The sequence below is a fragment of the Megascapheus bottae genome, chromosome 6, assembly GCF_031878675.1.
Source record: "Megascapheus bottae isolate mThoBot1 chromosome 6, mThoBot2.hap1, whole genome shotgun sequence".
NCBI classification, from domain to species: Eukaryota; Metazoa; Chordata; class Mammalia; order Rodentia; family Geomyidae; genus Megascapheus; species Megascapheus bottae.
In genome coordinates, this window is record NC_143514.1 from 20,291,367 (window position 1) to 20,307,898 (window position 16,532).

The 16,532-nt window shown below is 40.9% G+C and overlaps 2 protein-coding genes across 2 annotated transcripts in view; both read left to right on the top strand.

The window, feature by feature from the left end:
* The first annotated feature begins 427 nt into the window (after positions 1-427).
* On the top strand, positions 428-1,378 carry LOC150061495 (olfactory receptor 11A1-like). The gene has a single exon (XM_090333962.1). The coding sequence runs from the start codon at positions 428-430 to the stop codon at positions 1,376-1,378; it is 951 nt and encodes a 316-aa protein (XP_090190088.1).
* Positions 1,379-13,495: 12,117 nt separating this feature from the next.
* The window catches only part of Cd53 (CD53 molecule), a 28,942-nt gene continuing 25,905 nt past the window's right edge, over positions 13,496-16,532 (top strand). Inside the window, exon 1 of the mRNA XM_090333696.1 lies at positions 13,496-13,662. The gene's annotated coding sequence lies outside the window, so the exon portion shown is untranslated. The remainder of the gene's footprint in view (positions 13,663-16,532) is intronic.

The window sequence follows — 16,532 nt, forward strand, 5'->3', positions numbered from 1 at the left end:
TAATAGCTAGGATTTTAGGAGTAAACCTTTAGATCCTTGTTAAAGTTATACTTTTCTTTTAAACCAGTCCTGCACTTCAACTCAGGGTCTGGGTCCTGTCCTTGGTCATTTTTGCTCAAGGCTAGTGCTCTGCCACTTGAGCTACAACACCACTTCCAGCCTTTTCTGTGTATCTGGTACCTGGGAATCAAACCCCATGCTTTGTGCATGCTAGACAAGTACTCTACCACTAGGCTATGCTTCCGGCCCAGTTATACATTCTCATTCTAAAGTCCTTTTCTCTTTCCTTCCTATTCTAGGCCTTGAAACAAAACCACACTAAAAAACATCTTCCCAAACCCCAGTGGTTTTGTATGTCCATATTTTCTGTCAACTAGAACCTTCTAGGTTTTACAGGTTTTATCACCGTGTGTTCTGCTTCGAAGACATGGCTATCCTACCCTGGGAAAACCAAACAATGATAGTGGAATTTGTGCTTCAAGGATTTTCTTCCATTCTGCAGCTAAATATTTCCCTCTTTCTGCTTTTTTTTCTATGCTATGTGTTAACACTTTCTGGAAACATCTTGATTGTCCTCATCGTTTTATGCAACCACACCCTCCATACTCCCATGTACTTCTTCCTGGTGAACTTGTCCTTTCTGGAGATCTGGTACACATCCAACATCATCCCCAAGATGTTACTGATCATCATAGCTAAACAGAAGACTATTTCTGTAGCTGGCTGCCTGGCACAGTTCTACTTCTTCGGATCCCTAGCAGCAACCGAGTGTCTTTTGCTCGCTGTGATGTCCTATGATCGCTACCTGGCCATCTGCCATCCTCTCCGCTACCCTATCCTCATGACCCGACCCCTCTGCATTCTATTGGCTACTGGCTCTTGGTTCTGCTGCTTCCTCCTCACAGCAATCACCGTGGTCCTGCTGTGTAGACTAACCTTCTGTGGACCCAATGAAATCAATCACTTCTTTTGTGACTTCACCCCTCTCATCCATCTCTCCTGCTTGGACACCTCACTGACTGAGACCATTGCTTTTGCCACTTCCTCAGCAGTCACTCTAGTCCCATTTCTTCTCATCACGGCTTCTTATTCTTGCATTCTTTCTGCTATCCTTAGAATCCCATTGGGCACAGGCCGGAGAAAGGCTTTCTCCACCTGCTCTTCCCATCTCATTGTGGTCACCATGTTTTATGGGACACTGGTTGCAACCTACCTTGTGCCCTCAGCCAATTCGTCCCAATGTTTGCGTAAAGGGTTCTCTGTGCTCTATACCATCCTGACACCCACATTCAACCCCATTATCTACAGCCTGAGGAACAAGGACATTCATGAAGCCCTGAGGAAGTGTGTGAGTAAAAAGCCAGTTGTCTTCAGATGATGCCAAAGGAAAAGACCTATTTCAGTGACCAGGATTTGAGCATGACTATGAACACTACCAAATTCCAACAGCCTCAGGTGAACCAGTCTCCCAGACCTGTGTGTCTGCAGATCAGATCCTGCACCATCTTCTGCAGTAATCTTGGATTCTTGTGACAAGGCCTCTATGTGAACAGATAAAGGCATCCACACATTCACTCTGCTCAAGGCACTGTGCTAGACATAATGATAAAAGACTTAAAAAAAAACAGACATAAATTCCCGCGGTCATTAAACTAAGTCTTGGAGAGGAAACCATTAATTGAGCAATTCAAAACTGCAAATGTAAATACCAAGTTACACTTATTCAAAATTGAAACTAATTACTACCAGATGACCTATTAATTAGAATGGTCAAAATATTAACAACATTTGATGCTGACAAGGATGTGGAGGCACAAAAACTCTCAATTATCCCTGGTGGGAACGTGAAATGGTCTTGTACTTTCTCACAAAACCAAACATATGCATTCACAATATAAATGCCTCGTCATGATTTTAGAATTTCCTCAAGTTCGTGAATAGAATGTAATGTAAACAGTGAGCCCTTACTGGACACTGGGTGATAATGCTGTGGCACTACAGGTTCCTTGGTTATACCAATTGTGCCAGTTAGGTGTGGGATTTAGGTATTTATAGAAGGCTTTATGTAAGTGGGGGCAGAAGGTATGTGAGAATTCTTGGTCCTTTTTATTCAATTGTGCTATGAACTTAAAACTTCTTTGAAAACAAATCTACTTAAAAATTAAAATCATTGTAATATGGAACTTCAGTTCCTTTCCCTGGAGTAGATTTGGCAATGTGCTATCTAATCCGTTTCACTCTAGGCTTTAGAAGTGGTAATACAAAGATTTGGAGAAATGAAGCTAAGGTAAGGAAAACCACTATACCTCCAGCACACCATCAGCTCTGCTACTATAAAGAAGAGCTCAATTTGCTGTTAGGGTTTGATATTTAGTGAATGTCACCTCGTCTTGGCAGGCCTTCTTCTAGGCCCTTGTCTACACTTGCTCCTCTTTCCTGCTGACACATGCTCTCAGTTATTAAAACATAGGTGTGTGTGTGTGTGTGTGTGTGTGTGTGTGTGTGTGTGTGTGTGTGTTCTTAGCTTTATAAGATACTAAAGAGTTGCACTGACTTCAGAGTAGAAAATCTGAGGTTAGCATTACACACTCAGATGTATGCTCCCTTTGTGCTAAGAACAGAAGCATATATTGCCTGAACTCTTCTCTTTATTGAATTCATTTATTTTCTAAGAAATTGTATTCCCTCTTCATGGAAGTTGCTCAAAAGTCCAGATGAAAAGTACGTGTTACTGCACTAGATGTCTGAAAATATGCTCAAGCTTTGCTTTCTGAAGAGAGGATTTTTCTCTTGCAACCCTTCTAAGCTGAGAGAATATTGCTGGGATCATCCCAGTGAATGCGAAAGCTGTCAGCTTTCAAATCGGGCTTATTCGCAGCAAGTATTAGATCAGATTGGTGTTGGGGGAAGTTGGCTGGCTGGCTAAGAGAGCTGGCATTTGTATCATGGACAAGTTTTGAATTCATGTGCTGCCATTTTTTAGCACCATGACTTTGGGTAAATTATAGCACTTACAAATCTAAGTCTCGCTTTACTGACAAGGAAGACAAACACCTCTGTGTGCCCATCTCCTATCTCTGAGGAGTCAGGGTATGGATGGCGGGCTGGCTGTCTCACAAGAAGAGCTCAGTGAATGGAGAAATTCATCAGCTCATCTTCCACACCAAAACCTAGCCTACATTATTACCCAGCAGAATTCACTTTGATATTTTAAAGTGATAAATAGCCTGGCACCAGGGACTCACCACTATTACTGGTTACCCAGGAAGCTGAGATCTGAAGCTAGCCTGGGCAGGAAAGTCCAGAAGACTCTTACTTCTAACTAAACACCAAAAACCCAGAAGTGGAGCTCCAGTGGTAAAACACCAGTCTTGAGTGAAAAAGCTACCTGAGTTCAAGCTCTAAAAAGTGACAAATGTTAAGACTCAAGAAGAGAACAACTCTATATTCTTTCATAGATAAGGACAATTAGGGACATTTTCCTCGGATATTTATAGAACAAGGAATAGCTTGTACCACGTCTGTTTCTTAGTCCAGGCTTCTATCCTCAATGCCACACTAACCTATTTACCAAGCAACCAATTTCTATTCTTGCTATGGGAATTCCCATTAGGAACTCCCCTTAAAATGCCCCCAGGATCATCATTTTTCTCTTCTTAGAGAGAGTACAGTGTTTCATAGCACATGTCAAAACCCTTGATGCCCCCAGGACACAGCTTCAAGACTCACAGAGCATCTCCTCTAAGATCACAGCCTGAAATCAGGTCACAAAGTCTCAAGGCTTTTGTGGTCAGCAAATCCCTGTCAATAGGGAAAATATTTCCTCTTTATTCCTTCTATAGGAAGCCACAACTCCCAACCTCTTAAATAGGAAAGAAATAAGTTGGGTTGGAACGAGCTTCCTCTTTGCATTTGACATGAAATGAAATATGAAGGCTAGAGTTGGAAAAGTCTATAGGCCTCCAGGAACCACATTCCTGGTCCTAAAACTGGAAATAAATCCCAAACAGTAGCAGAGAACCACAAAGTACAACATCTGGACCAGTGAGTTTTAACAGACTTAACAGTTTGAGCAAAGACAACTATGAAACCACTAAAAAAAGGAAGTAAAAAAAGCAGTGTTTAAGTCTCACCGGAAAGCAGTTCTGCTTTCATCTATTTTGTTTATTGCTTCTCCATTTAAAACATTATTTGAATATTCTTCTTTTCCTACACACTCCCCACACACATTTTTTTCATGTGTGTGTGTGTGTGTGTGTGTGTGTGTGTGTGTGTGTGTGTGTGTGTGTCAGTAGTAGGGCTTATCCCTTAGCTTTCCCTGTTCAAGGCTACCAGTCAAAACTCAGCTCCATTTGTTTGGGTTTTGGTTTTGGTTTTGGTTTTTTAATTTACTTTTATTGTGTTGTAAAGGTGATGTACAGAAGGGTTACAGATATATAAGTAAAGTAATAAGTACATTTCCTGTCAAACATTGTTACCCCCTCCTCATTTTTTCCCCACTTTCCTTTCCCCCTGACTTCCCCTGCCTCCAAGTTGTAGAGTTCATTTCTGAGCTAGCGTCTTCTGGGTATTACTGTTGCATTGGTTCACCTTTTGACCTCTTTTTCTCCATTTTGTTAGTCCCTATCCTTTACCCAAATCAGATAAACATATATGCATGGCACGGGTACCAGAATCACATACAGTTACTCCCCGCCCCCCCCCTCTCTCTCTCCCTCCCCCTCCTTCCATCCCTCCCCCTTTCTCTATCCTGCTACAGCTGGCTTTGAACCTTAATCCTCAGCTCTCAGCCTCTTGAGTAGCTAAGATTACAGGTGTGAGTCACAGGCTTAGCTCATATTTCTTCCTCCTCCTCATCTCCCTTCCTCCTCCTCCTCTTCCTCTTCTTCCTCCTCATCCTCTTCTTCTTCCTCTTCCTCCTTCTCTTCTTCCTCTTCTTCCTCCTCTCCTCCTCTTTTCCTCTACCTCCTCCTCCACTTCCTCCTGTTCTCTTCCACCTCCTCCTCTCCTCCTCCTCCTTCTTCCTCTTCTTCTTTAACAAACTTTCCAATTTATATAGTTTCTTTCATTTGTGGCATTTGTTTTATTTTTGCTGGAAAAATATACAAAACATGTTTGGTTCAGTGTATATCTTGTAAGTTCAGGAAGGGTGGGTAGACCCTGAATAAGAGGAGGATGAGAGAAGAGTATACAAAGAAGACTCCAGCCCCTGGGATTATCAGCTTCCGTAAAATGATGTTGCCAATCTACCAGCACCATCGCAGCACTGTAAGTTTTAAATTTTTTACTTTTACTTGAAATATAATAACTGTACACACTTACAGAGTGATAACTTGATACATGCATAGAATGTATAATGATCAATTGAGGGTAATTAGCATTTCTATTGACTTAAACATTTACCATTTCTTTGTGTTGGAACCTATGAACTCCTCTATTGTGGTTCTTTATAAAACATAAGCAATTGCTATGCAATACTAAAAGTTTTTCCCATCCTAATTATATTCTGGTACTCATCACCTGGCCTCCCTTCACCCCCCCCATCCTCCCTAGTTCTAATAATTGATATTTTACTCTCCCCTATAAGATCAACTTTTCTATTAGCTCTGCATATGGTGAGAATATGTAGTATTTAACTTTTTGCCTGATTTATTTCACTATATGCAATGTCCCCCAAATCCACCCATGTTACTATACATGACAATATTTTCTTTTTCTTTTTGGTACCAATTCTGGGATTTGAACTTAGGGCTTGGGTGCTGTCCCTGAGCTTTTTGCTCAAGACTAGTAATGCTTTACCACTCGAGCCACAACTCCAGTTCTGCTTGTTTTGATGCTTAATTGCAAATAAAAGTTTCATGGACTTTCCTGCCTTGACTGGCTTTGAACTACAGCCCTCAGATCTCAGCTTCTTGAGTAGCTAAGATCACAGCTGTAAACAATGGCTCCTGGGTAGGATTTCCTTATTTTTAGAATAATAACCTATTTTGTAGTATATGCTTGTACTGTACTATCAGCTCATCTGCTGATGGACATTTTGGTTGTGGGTAAAGGGTAGCCTCTTTAAAAAGTGATGCTGGACCAGGCACTGGTGGTTCACACTGAAATCAAAACTACATAGGAGACTGTGCTCTAAGGACCATGGCTCAAAGCAGCCAGGGCAGGAATGTCTGTGAGATTTTATATCCATTTTTACCACCAAAAGTCATAAGTAGACCTGTGGCTCAAATGGTGGAGGGACAGTCTTGAGTAAAATAGCTTAGGAAAAGTGCCCAAGCCTCCTCTGTTCAAGCGCTAGCATCTCTCCCCCACCTCTTCCCCCCACCCTCCCTCCCCTCCCTCCTCCCTCCCTCCCTCCCTCTCCCTCCCTCCCTCCCTCCCTCCCTCCCTCTCCTCTCTCTCTCTCTCTCTCTCTCTCTCTCTCTCTCTCTCTCTCTCTCTCTCTCTCTCTCTCTCTCCTCTCTCCTCTCCTCTCTCCTCTCTCTCTCTCTCTCTCTCTCTCTCTCTCTCTCTCTCTCTCTCTCTCTCTCTCTCTCTCTCTCTCTCTCTCTCTCTCCTTCTCTCTCTTCCGCGCTCTCTCTCCCCCTCCCTCCCTCCCTCTCTCCCACTCATTGGGCAGATGGACCAAATTGGCATTTTTCAAGAGAGGAAAAACAACCAACAAGCAGAGTGAAGGTGCAAAATTACTAATCAAGAAGACATAAATTGCAACCACATCTTACTGCAGTCAGAAGGCCTGTTTTTTAAAAATAAAAGTAAAAAAAAATACTAAAAAGGATATAGAGAAAGGGGAATTCTTATAAACTGTGGGTGAGAATGTAAATTAAGAAGTTCATTATATAACACATATATGATGTACAGGTTTCTTGTAAAACTAAGAATGGAACTATTAGATGATCCAGCCTCACTGTTTTTGTGGGTAAAGATTGGAAGAAAATGAAATCATCATATCAAAGAGACACCACATACCATGATTGTTTCTAAATAAAAAAAATTTCTGTGCCAGTGTGCGAACTTGAATTAAGGGCCTCTCACTCTCACTTGGCTATTTTTATTTAAGGCCAATGTTCAGCCACTTGAGCCACCTCCACTTATGGCTTTTTTTTTGTGGGTCATGGGGCTTGAACTTGGCCTGGGCACAAGGCTACCACCCTACTCCTGGGCCTGGGCACTGTCCCCTGAGCTCTTTGGCTCAAGGCTAACACCCTACCCTTGAGCTACAGCCCCACTTCCCGTTTTCTAGAGGTTAATTAGAGATAAGAGTCTCAGGTTCTTTTGTGCCCAGGCTGGCTTTGAACCTTGATCCTCAGATCTCAGCCTCCTGAGTAGATAGGATTACAAGCATGAGCCACTGTACCTGGCTCACTTCTGACTTTTTATTGGTTATTGGACATAAGATACCAGCTTGGCCTAGCTTTGAATCTCAGTCCTCAGATCTCAGCTTCCTGAGTAGCTTAGATTACAGATATGAGCACAGGCACCTGGCCTCCTACCATATTTATTGTAGCACTGTTCAAAAGTAGCCAAGGTTTGTGCATTCGTACTGTTGGCTTTTGATTTGGGTGGGGTTTTTTTTTCTCTTGAATGCCTATAATTTCTGGAAGTTAACTTTTAACTCAACATTTGGCAGTAATTTGCCTTGCTTCCTAAAGAGCTGTCCTGTGGGACACAGGACACCCCTACATGGTGGTGGCAATGCCCTCACGTATCTTTAAGGCTCACTTGTGGGTTGGTATGTAAAAGAAGTCTATTGTAAATCCTCTGTACATCACCTTTACAATATTTTTTTTAATGTAAGTCTGCCACAGATGGTTAGATTCCTTCTCATGACAAAAGAAGAGAATGCTACCTGTTCTATAAGATCGTGATGCGTGTCTCGGGGCTATAGAGTCCTTTAGTGATGATGGGGGAGGATATATAGATTTACAGTCAGGGTTGGATTGGAGCAGTGGCAGGAGGGAGCTAGCATAGCCACTGTGGAAATCACTGTGTCTGTTGTTTTCTTATTTTCTTTTCCTTTCTTCCTCCCTCCTTCCTTCCCTTTCATTTGGCTTTTTTGTTCAAGTCTGTTGCTCTACCACTTGAACCACAACTCCACTTCCAGTCTTTTGCTAGTTAATTGGAGATAAGAATCTTTCAGATCTATCTTCTCAGGTGACTTCAGACTGGACTTTCAGATATCTGCTTCCTGAATAGTTGCAATTACAGGTGTGAGCTGCTAACACCGGCTTGGTTGTATTTTCTGAGACCTGTCACTGTTTTCTCAAGCAAGAGAGCATGAAAGAGTACCCAGTCTGCTACTGCAGTGTCATCCCATCTCCATGGTTTCTACTGTCCTTACTCATGTGAGCTCAAAGAAGACAGGACCTTAATAAGAGGGAATTCCCACGTTCATATTGCAATCCAGAGTCTGCAGGACAAGGGGAGCACTTCCTGTGTATTCTTCTATGGCTTACCTGTCCTGCTAAACAAGGAATAAATGGAGGATTGTGGTGTCTGCTTAATTCCCGAATAACTGAGATCAGGGCCCAATCTATTATCCATGTTAAGTGGGCTCTGATTCTGAAAAAGTCAGAAAGATTAGCTAGGTGGTTTACTATTCTGATAGTAAAGACTGACATCATGTTATATTTTGAACTTCATAGAACTTTTCCACACAGTTCTTCATTTGGTCCTGGGAGAAATAATCTTTATGGAACAGATGAGATAACTAAGACTCAAAGATGCTAAAATTCTTTCTCAAAGTATTTTTGTGACTGCCATCTGGTTTCTAGCTTTCAGTTACTCTCATTACATCACATCCTAGTTTATCTTCTAGGAAGATTGTTTCTTTAAAAAAAAAATATATATATATATAGCTACAAATAATCAATTAAGTTCTGTCTTGCCTGGGCCTTAATCTAGTGTGGCTTGTACACAGGCTTTATATACGAGCCCTGTACTGGTACCATTGTCCTAGCTGCATACTGCCACACAGACTGGCATATTTTTATATTTTATACTTGATTTAGGTCCAACCATATATGCACTGTATCTAAGACCTAAATTTTAATCTATTTCTCAATATAAATATTTACGATATATGTAGATGACATAAAGCCAAACATCAGTTTTAAGCACTTGTATAAAATGAAACTTATTAATAGTAATCAACTTACATTGTATTTTCTTTTGAAAAATAACATTCTAAAGCTTAGGGGGAAGATAGATCAAATGGTCCTGCTTAGCAAATGTGATGTCCTGAGTTCAAATCTCAGTACTATAAAAAAATGACATTCTATTTCTACATGTGGTAGTTCACATTTTAATCCCAGCTACTTGGGAGTCAGAAACAGAAGGACTGAAGCTTCAGACCAGCCCAGGAAAAAGTTAACAACAGCCTGTCTCAAAAACAAGACAGACTCCAGTTATACAGGCAGGAAGGATGTAGGAGGGTTGTGATTTGAAGAAAGGTATGGAGAAAGGTAACATAAAATCCTAGCTCAGAAACAAACTAAAAATAGCTAGAGGACTAGATCTGTGGCTCTAAAGGTTAGTACTTGCCTAGCAAACCCAAGACCCTGAGTTCGGTCTCTAGTATTGAACACACAAAGATTTGTTTTAGACTATTTATTTCAAAACTTTACCCTTAGAGGGCACAAGCAAAATCTACAGTGCTACAGGTTAAATTCATTCTCCCATTTGAAGCTTCCAATCTTATCATTCTTCTATGCCTTTTAAAACTCTAATACCCTTGTTTAGTTGGGTGCCTTGGGAGTTGTAGTTGTATTCTCCTTAAATTGCAGTAGTGACCATTTTTCAGTAATCAAGGCAGCTTGCCTCAGTCGTCTAGAATGGTTGGGGGAAGAGCACAGGAATCCAATGGCCTCAATGTGTTCTTAAGATGTTTGGTTTTGTTGCTGGTCAGTCCTAGGGCTGGCTACTGTCCCTGAGCCTCGCTGTACTCAAGGACAGTGTTCTACCACTTGAACCATGGTGCCTCTTAAGGCTTTTTTTTTTTTTAGTAGTTTATTGGCGATAACAGTCCCATGGAATTTCTTGCCTGGTATGGCTTTGAACCACAATCTTTGGATCTCAGCCTCCTGAGAAGCTAGGATTACAGGCATGAGCCACTAGCACCCATCACAAAAGGGTTTTTTCTTTCCACTCCAGATGCATTTTGGTAAGTATTATTACATGCTAGCAGTAATAACTTGTACATCCACACTTAGTTTGGCCAAGCTTAGCTCCTAAACTCCAAGGTTCCATTATCACCCATGACAGTTGTTGAAGATATAATTCATTGAAAGACTAAATCATAAATTGAATTTCTGCTTCTCTTCACAGTTACTTTTCCCCCTGAGATTTTTGAGCATTCTTCTGGATTATTCCCTAACATGAGATTCCTTGATATTGACTTTGCCTCTGTTTTTCTTCCTGTTCCTCCGAATGGATTGCAGACACTCATGGCCAGAACAGAATTCACTCTCGTTACAATCCTATAAGCTTGGGTAAATAGGTGCAGAGTTTTCTTTCCCACCCCAATGGCCACAGCCTCTTCTGGTTTGCAAGTCAAGTACTGGAATCACCTCTTTTAGTTGGTGAAAGAAACAGGCACATCAGAAAAAAGAAATTCTGTTAAAATGGTTGTTTGCTCTGAACAACTCTTCTCTTGAAATACTCTTGCTGGTTCTCTTAAGATTCCCTGTTTACCAATTACTTCCCCATCCACAGATTTTTGTGGTACTCCTTGCTTTCTTCGTCTTGACCTTTCCTCCTGTCTCAAAGCTCTGGCCCCTAATTATCAAGCACTGTATTTACCTACAGTGATTCAAATATGTAGAGTACCTCCTACATGCCAGACACAGTAGCAGGCACTAGAAATACAATGAATACAAGTAGGTTATTAAACACACACAGAGTAACACAGAATGCACATAACTTTGAGTGCAGAGGAAACTCAATTAAAAACAACGAGTGGTAAGGAGATAGGAGAATGTGGCTATCGAGGATAACTCCCTGATCCTATTGTGGGGAAAGGAGATTGCTTCCTAGAGGAGCTTAGTCGCAAAGAATGAGCAGGAATTAGTTAGGTGGAAAAGTGGGAAAAGCTTGGCATTGGTGGTTCACACCTATAATCATGGCTACAGTGGAGGCTAAGATCTTGAGTATAAAAACTCAGGGACGGCGCTCAGGCCTGGTATGAAGCGTTCATGCAAGGGCAGACACACACACACACACACACACACACACACACACACACACAGAGTGAGGAGATATTCTAGATACAGAAAGGAAGAAATAAGGAGAGGAGAGGAGGGAGAAAGGGCATATGAGGAGTGTATAAGAGAGAGGAGAAGGCACTAGATTGATTTGTTCAAGCAATTCAAAGTAATATAGTATCCAGTGTAATCCAGTGTGTGGGGCCTTGGAATGATGGCCAGTGAGGAACGACACAGTTACATTTACATTTTAGAAGGGTCTTCCTCCTGGAGACAAAGTGAGGAAATAGCCCCAGCTAGTCTTGAGGGAGGCTGGAAATCCTGTAATCTAGGTGAGAGACAAGGGCCATTATGCAGTAATGCCTACAAGATAGGAAAAGTTGGCAAGATTTTAAAAATATTTGGGCAATGGTAAAATTTCCAGGATTTGGTGGTAGAGAATGGAGTTGGTGGGAGAGAAGGTAGTTGGTTTCTGACTTAGGCAGCTGAAAAGCTCAATAGGATATCCCTGAGATAGTGAGCATGGAAGCACTGGAATATAGAATTCACTGAACTGAGTTTGATATTGAATTTTAAGTGTAAGTGCAGCTTGAGTGAAAGAAGTCCAGGTCAAAATAGTCTGGGAAAACGTGTATTGTACTCCAGTTAAAGAATATTGAGAACTGACAAGCTCTGCCTTAACAAATTTTTTTTATCTTTATTTAACTTAGTTTCCCTCAAGAGCCTGCCTTCCATTGGAATGCCACAGAGTGAACACCACAACTTTCTCAGAATTTTTTTTCTGGTCAAGCACTGGGTAGTGTTTCAATATCTACTCATGTAATAGATGCTTGATGCTTGGTTGTCAGTATCACAACTAGCTAGTTATAATAGATTTGGATTATGCCAAGTCCATTGATCCTTCCCATTAAAAAAAATTCCAGTAGATGCAGCAAAATCAAAGTTGGAAATATGTTTGTTAAAATACAATAGTCATTGTGTTTCCAAGTAATATTCTCTGACATCTTGAGTTAGAGTAGTGGTTCTGCTTGCCTGCTTATCTGTCTGTCTATCTGTCTATCTATCTGTCTATCTATCTATCTATCTATCTATCTATCTATCTATCTATCTATCTATTTGCTTATCTATTGTGCTTAGCTGGGGTTTGAACTCAGGGCCTGGGTGCTATCCTTACCTTTTTTACTGACACTCTACCACTTGATCCACAGCTCATCTTCTAGCTTTTTAACGGTTACTTAGATATAAGATTCTCATAGACTTTATTGTTTGGGCTGTCTTTGAACATCAGTCCCTAGATCTCATCTCATGAATAGCTAGAATTATAGGTCAATTATCTAGCCTCTTAGAGCCTTTTTAAACTCACATGTAATTAGAAACATAGTAGAAATCAGAAACATTATGAATATATATCACTATTAATAAACAGGGTAAGAAATTCAATAATTTTTTAAATTATAGTTCATAGAGGCAGAACTGAGACTGAAACTCAAATATCTGGGCTCTGACTCTGGTGCTTCTTCTGCTAACCGAATAATTTCTACTGGTGCCTCTTGGGCCATGATTTAAGGACTATATTCAGAGACTACCCTCACATAAAGAGAATCTTGCTTTTGAGACTATAAAGTCTGTAAAAGCCACTTGAAGCCAGCTGGAGAGAGCATGTATTGAGAAGAGAATATGTTCAGAGAAATGCCCTAACTTGACCCAGAAACATTTTTTTAATCGTCAATTATTGGCCAGAAGCTGATGGCTCACTTCTATAATCCTAGCCTTTTAGGAGGCTGAGATCTGAGGATAGAGATCAAAGCTAGCTGTGACAGAAAATTCCCTGAGACTCTTACCTCCAATTAACCTATAAAGAGCTAGAAGTGGAACTGTGGCTCTGGTGTAATGCGCCAGCCTTGAATGAAAAAGCCAAGCAAAAGCAAAAGGCTCTGATTGAAACCCCAGTACCAGTAAGAAAAAAAAAGTCAGTTCTTGTGTTTCACTCCAATCTACCTGAATATAAAATTGTTATTGAGATCAGTCCTATTAATTCCTGTACAAATACGTAGTTTTGAGGTGTCACATTGATTATGAAGTATTGTTTTCCCCCTTATAGACAAAAGTCATCCCTTAAAATCCCTTTAAAGCTCCCCGAACTCAGATTAACTTTTGTACCTACTGGGTCATCAGATTTTCCGTTATTGCTTAGAAAACAGTTTATGGAAAGCTGTGGGAGTTTCTAAAAAACTAACAGGGAAAGGAAGCATTCTGGGCTAAAAGCATAGGTGGACTCAGACTTACTTCCTCCCTCTTCTAGTTGGGGCTTCCTGTCTTCACGGAAGATTGTATTTCTTCTCCCTTCACTTCTCCTTTTACACAAATAGCCCCAGACATCTGTGTTCTGGCCTTGTCGTAATTAGCGCCAAGTTAATCACCAAATTCTGCCTGTAGAACTGAGGGACAGCATCTACAAAAGGTAAGACAGTTAACTTTATAACTTTGGTAAAGCTCTCCAACATTTTATGTAGAGTCTGGTGTCTTCAGAGTCTCTATTTGTATTTCAAGTTACTTTATAATTTCCTGTTTAGATTAGTAGTACCTTGCTAACGAACCCCCAAAGATTTAACAGTTTTCATGTCTGATTTCTCTTTGGGCCTGATTACTTAGGTGCTTACATTATTGCTGACTTAGTTTACTTACTGTGTTTGGTGATTTCTGATGGTTTGGATATTGTGAATGGGATGAAGTAGGGAAAATTTCCTATGTGCTTTGTCTTGAGCAAACTGGTCTTGTGGTTTTGAATGGGTCTTTCTCCAGTTGAGAAATTTCAGAAGTACAGTTAGTGAATCCTACTGTCATTCTTCGGAGTCACTAAATAGATGGATGGCTATAAAAAAGAAATCATACCATCAAAGGTGTTTGGTAAATATTGCTAAAGAGATCAAGCCTAGATCACAAAGGGGGGGATCTTTACGTGTTGGCTTTCAAAGAGCAAGAAAGACATCATGATCTATGGAACACCTCCAGATTCATTTCTCCTTGGCATATGGAGCATGAATATAGATACATATGCCATGAGATGCCCTTACAAAAGACAATCTACCTACATAGCCTACATACCCTACAAACACACAGCAATAATTTATGTGGCATTACTAATGAGCTTCTAAGGACTCAAGAAAGTGACAATTCAGCTTTGGTCCTATTGTAAGAGTTGCTGGTCACTACAGGAAAAATTTGTTTCACCTCTTTCTCCTTTTGCAAAACCATAAGCACCTTTCATTTGCACCCTAGAGGAGAAACAACAAAATTCCCTTTGATCATACCCATTTCAGAATGTAAGGTGCCAAAGGGCTATAGATTTCCAAGGTACCTCAGGGGATACTGAGGTACCCTCTGGGAGACAGGTGTTGGTGGCTCACTCTCATAATCATAGCTACTCAGGAGGCTGAGATGTGAAGACTAAAGTTCCAAGCCAGCCTGAGAAGGTAAGTCTGTGAGATTCTTAACTCCAGTAAACCAGCAAAAAGCCAGAAGTGGAGCTCAAGTGGTAGAGTACTAGCTTTGAGCTAAAAAGTTAAGGGACAACAGACAAGTCCTTAGTTCAAGCTCCAATATTGGTACAAAATAAGTAAATAAAAATAAAGGCCAGAGTTTCCGGTGACTTTCAATGAGCTTTCATTTACCAGTGGGAAATTAAGCACCTCTTGTGGTTTGGAAAGTACTGGTTGGGGGAGGAGGAGGGGAAGGTAGAGGGGAAATTTGTACAGCAGTAGTCCTGTGCTTCAGAAACATTCTGGTAGATTAAAAGAAAAAATACCATACTCCACAGGGATTTGGAAGAAAACCAAACCAGAGAGGAATAATCTGATGGATTAAACAAGTTTTGCTTTCTCAATCTTAAGCCAAGATGTACTGTTTTGAAACTGGTTGAATGGGAGCAGATGGCAAATTGAAATCTGATTTCCTGTGATGTTTCCTGTGTTAAGATAAGTTAGTTCAGTTTAGTTTTGAAATAAGAGAATTAAGTTTCTTTTCTTTCTTCCTTTTTTTTTTTTGTATTAGTCCTAGGGGCTTGAACTCAGGGCCTCAGCACTGCCCCTGAAATTTATTTGCTCAAGGCCCACTCAACCTCTTGAGTCTCCATTGTACTCCCAGCTTTTTTTGTAGTTAATTGGAGATAAGAGTTTCATGGACTTTCCGAGATGGGCTGGGTTTTGAATCACAGTCCTCAGATCTCAGCCTCCTGAGTAGCTAGGATTGATGGCAATAGCCACTGGTGCCCGTAGACAACTCCCCAAAACCCATTCCTCACAGAATCCATTATTACCACTTCATGTTTGGCCACTGGCAAGACATACAAACTAGAAAGGAAAATTGTAGCTCCATAGTTTCTTTCTTTTCCCACTCTTACTTTCCTTTCCTTCCTTCTTTCCTTCTCATCTCCCTTCTTTCCTCCGTTCCCTTTTTCAAACCCTGTCAGTAGTAAGACTTAAACTCAGAGATAGGGCACTGTCCCTTAGCTTTTTCACTCAAGACTAGCACTCTACCACTTGAGCCACAGCTCCACTTGTGGCATTTTGGTCGTTATTTGGATATAAGAGTCTTGCAGAATTTCCTACCTGGGTTGGCTTTGAACTGGGATCGTCAAATATTAGCCTCATACGTAGCTAGGTCTACTGGCACCTGGTAGTCCATAGTTTATTAGACTCTCTGTTTAACCCCTGAATGCCTAGAGATCCTCTGATTTCTCTTGCTAACTTCCTTCTACCCAGCAATATACTAGTGGCTACTCACTATGCTTGATTACTCTCACAAGAATTACTGATGTGGTTATCAATCTCTAAGGGTCTACCATGGAGACATAATTCCAAAATACAATACACGATGCTGTTTTCTGTGATGGAGAGAAAATGGAGAATAGTTGAGGGCTATGCTAAAGACTCCCTGGGAAAAGAGGTGACTGTTGGGGTTTAAAAAAATGAGTTTGCCGGGAGTTTGGCATAGTGGTAGAGTGCTTGCATAGCATGCATGAAGACCTTCATTCAATTCCTCAGTACCATATACATAGAAAAAGCTGGAAGTGGTGCTGTGGCTCAAGTGGTAGAGTCTTGAGAAAGCCCAAGGACAGTGCTCAGGCCCTGAGTTCAGTCCTTAAGATGCAAAATAAAGAAGAAAATGAGTTCACTTGGAGATCAAGGCTAATTAATAGCCTTCCAGACAGAGGGCGTTGTATAGACAAAGCCAAGGAACTGCTTGCAGATTACAAACAAAAGGAAGCAAAGTAAGAAGACTGTGCTCTGCCAAGCCATGTGACCATAGAAGCAGCAAGCCCTTTGCACTACA

Coding starts and splice junctions, on each gene's coding strand:
- LOC150061495 (XM_090333962.1), top strand. CDS start 428: ATGGCTATCCTACCCTGGGAAAACCAAACAATGATAGTGGAATTTGTG.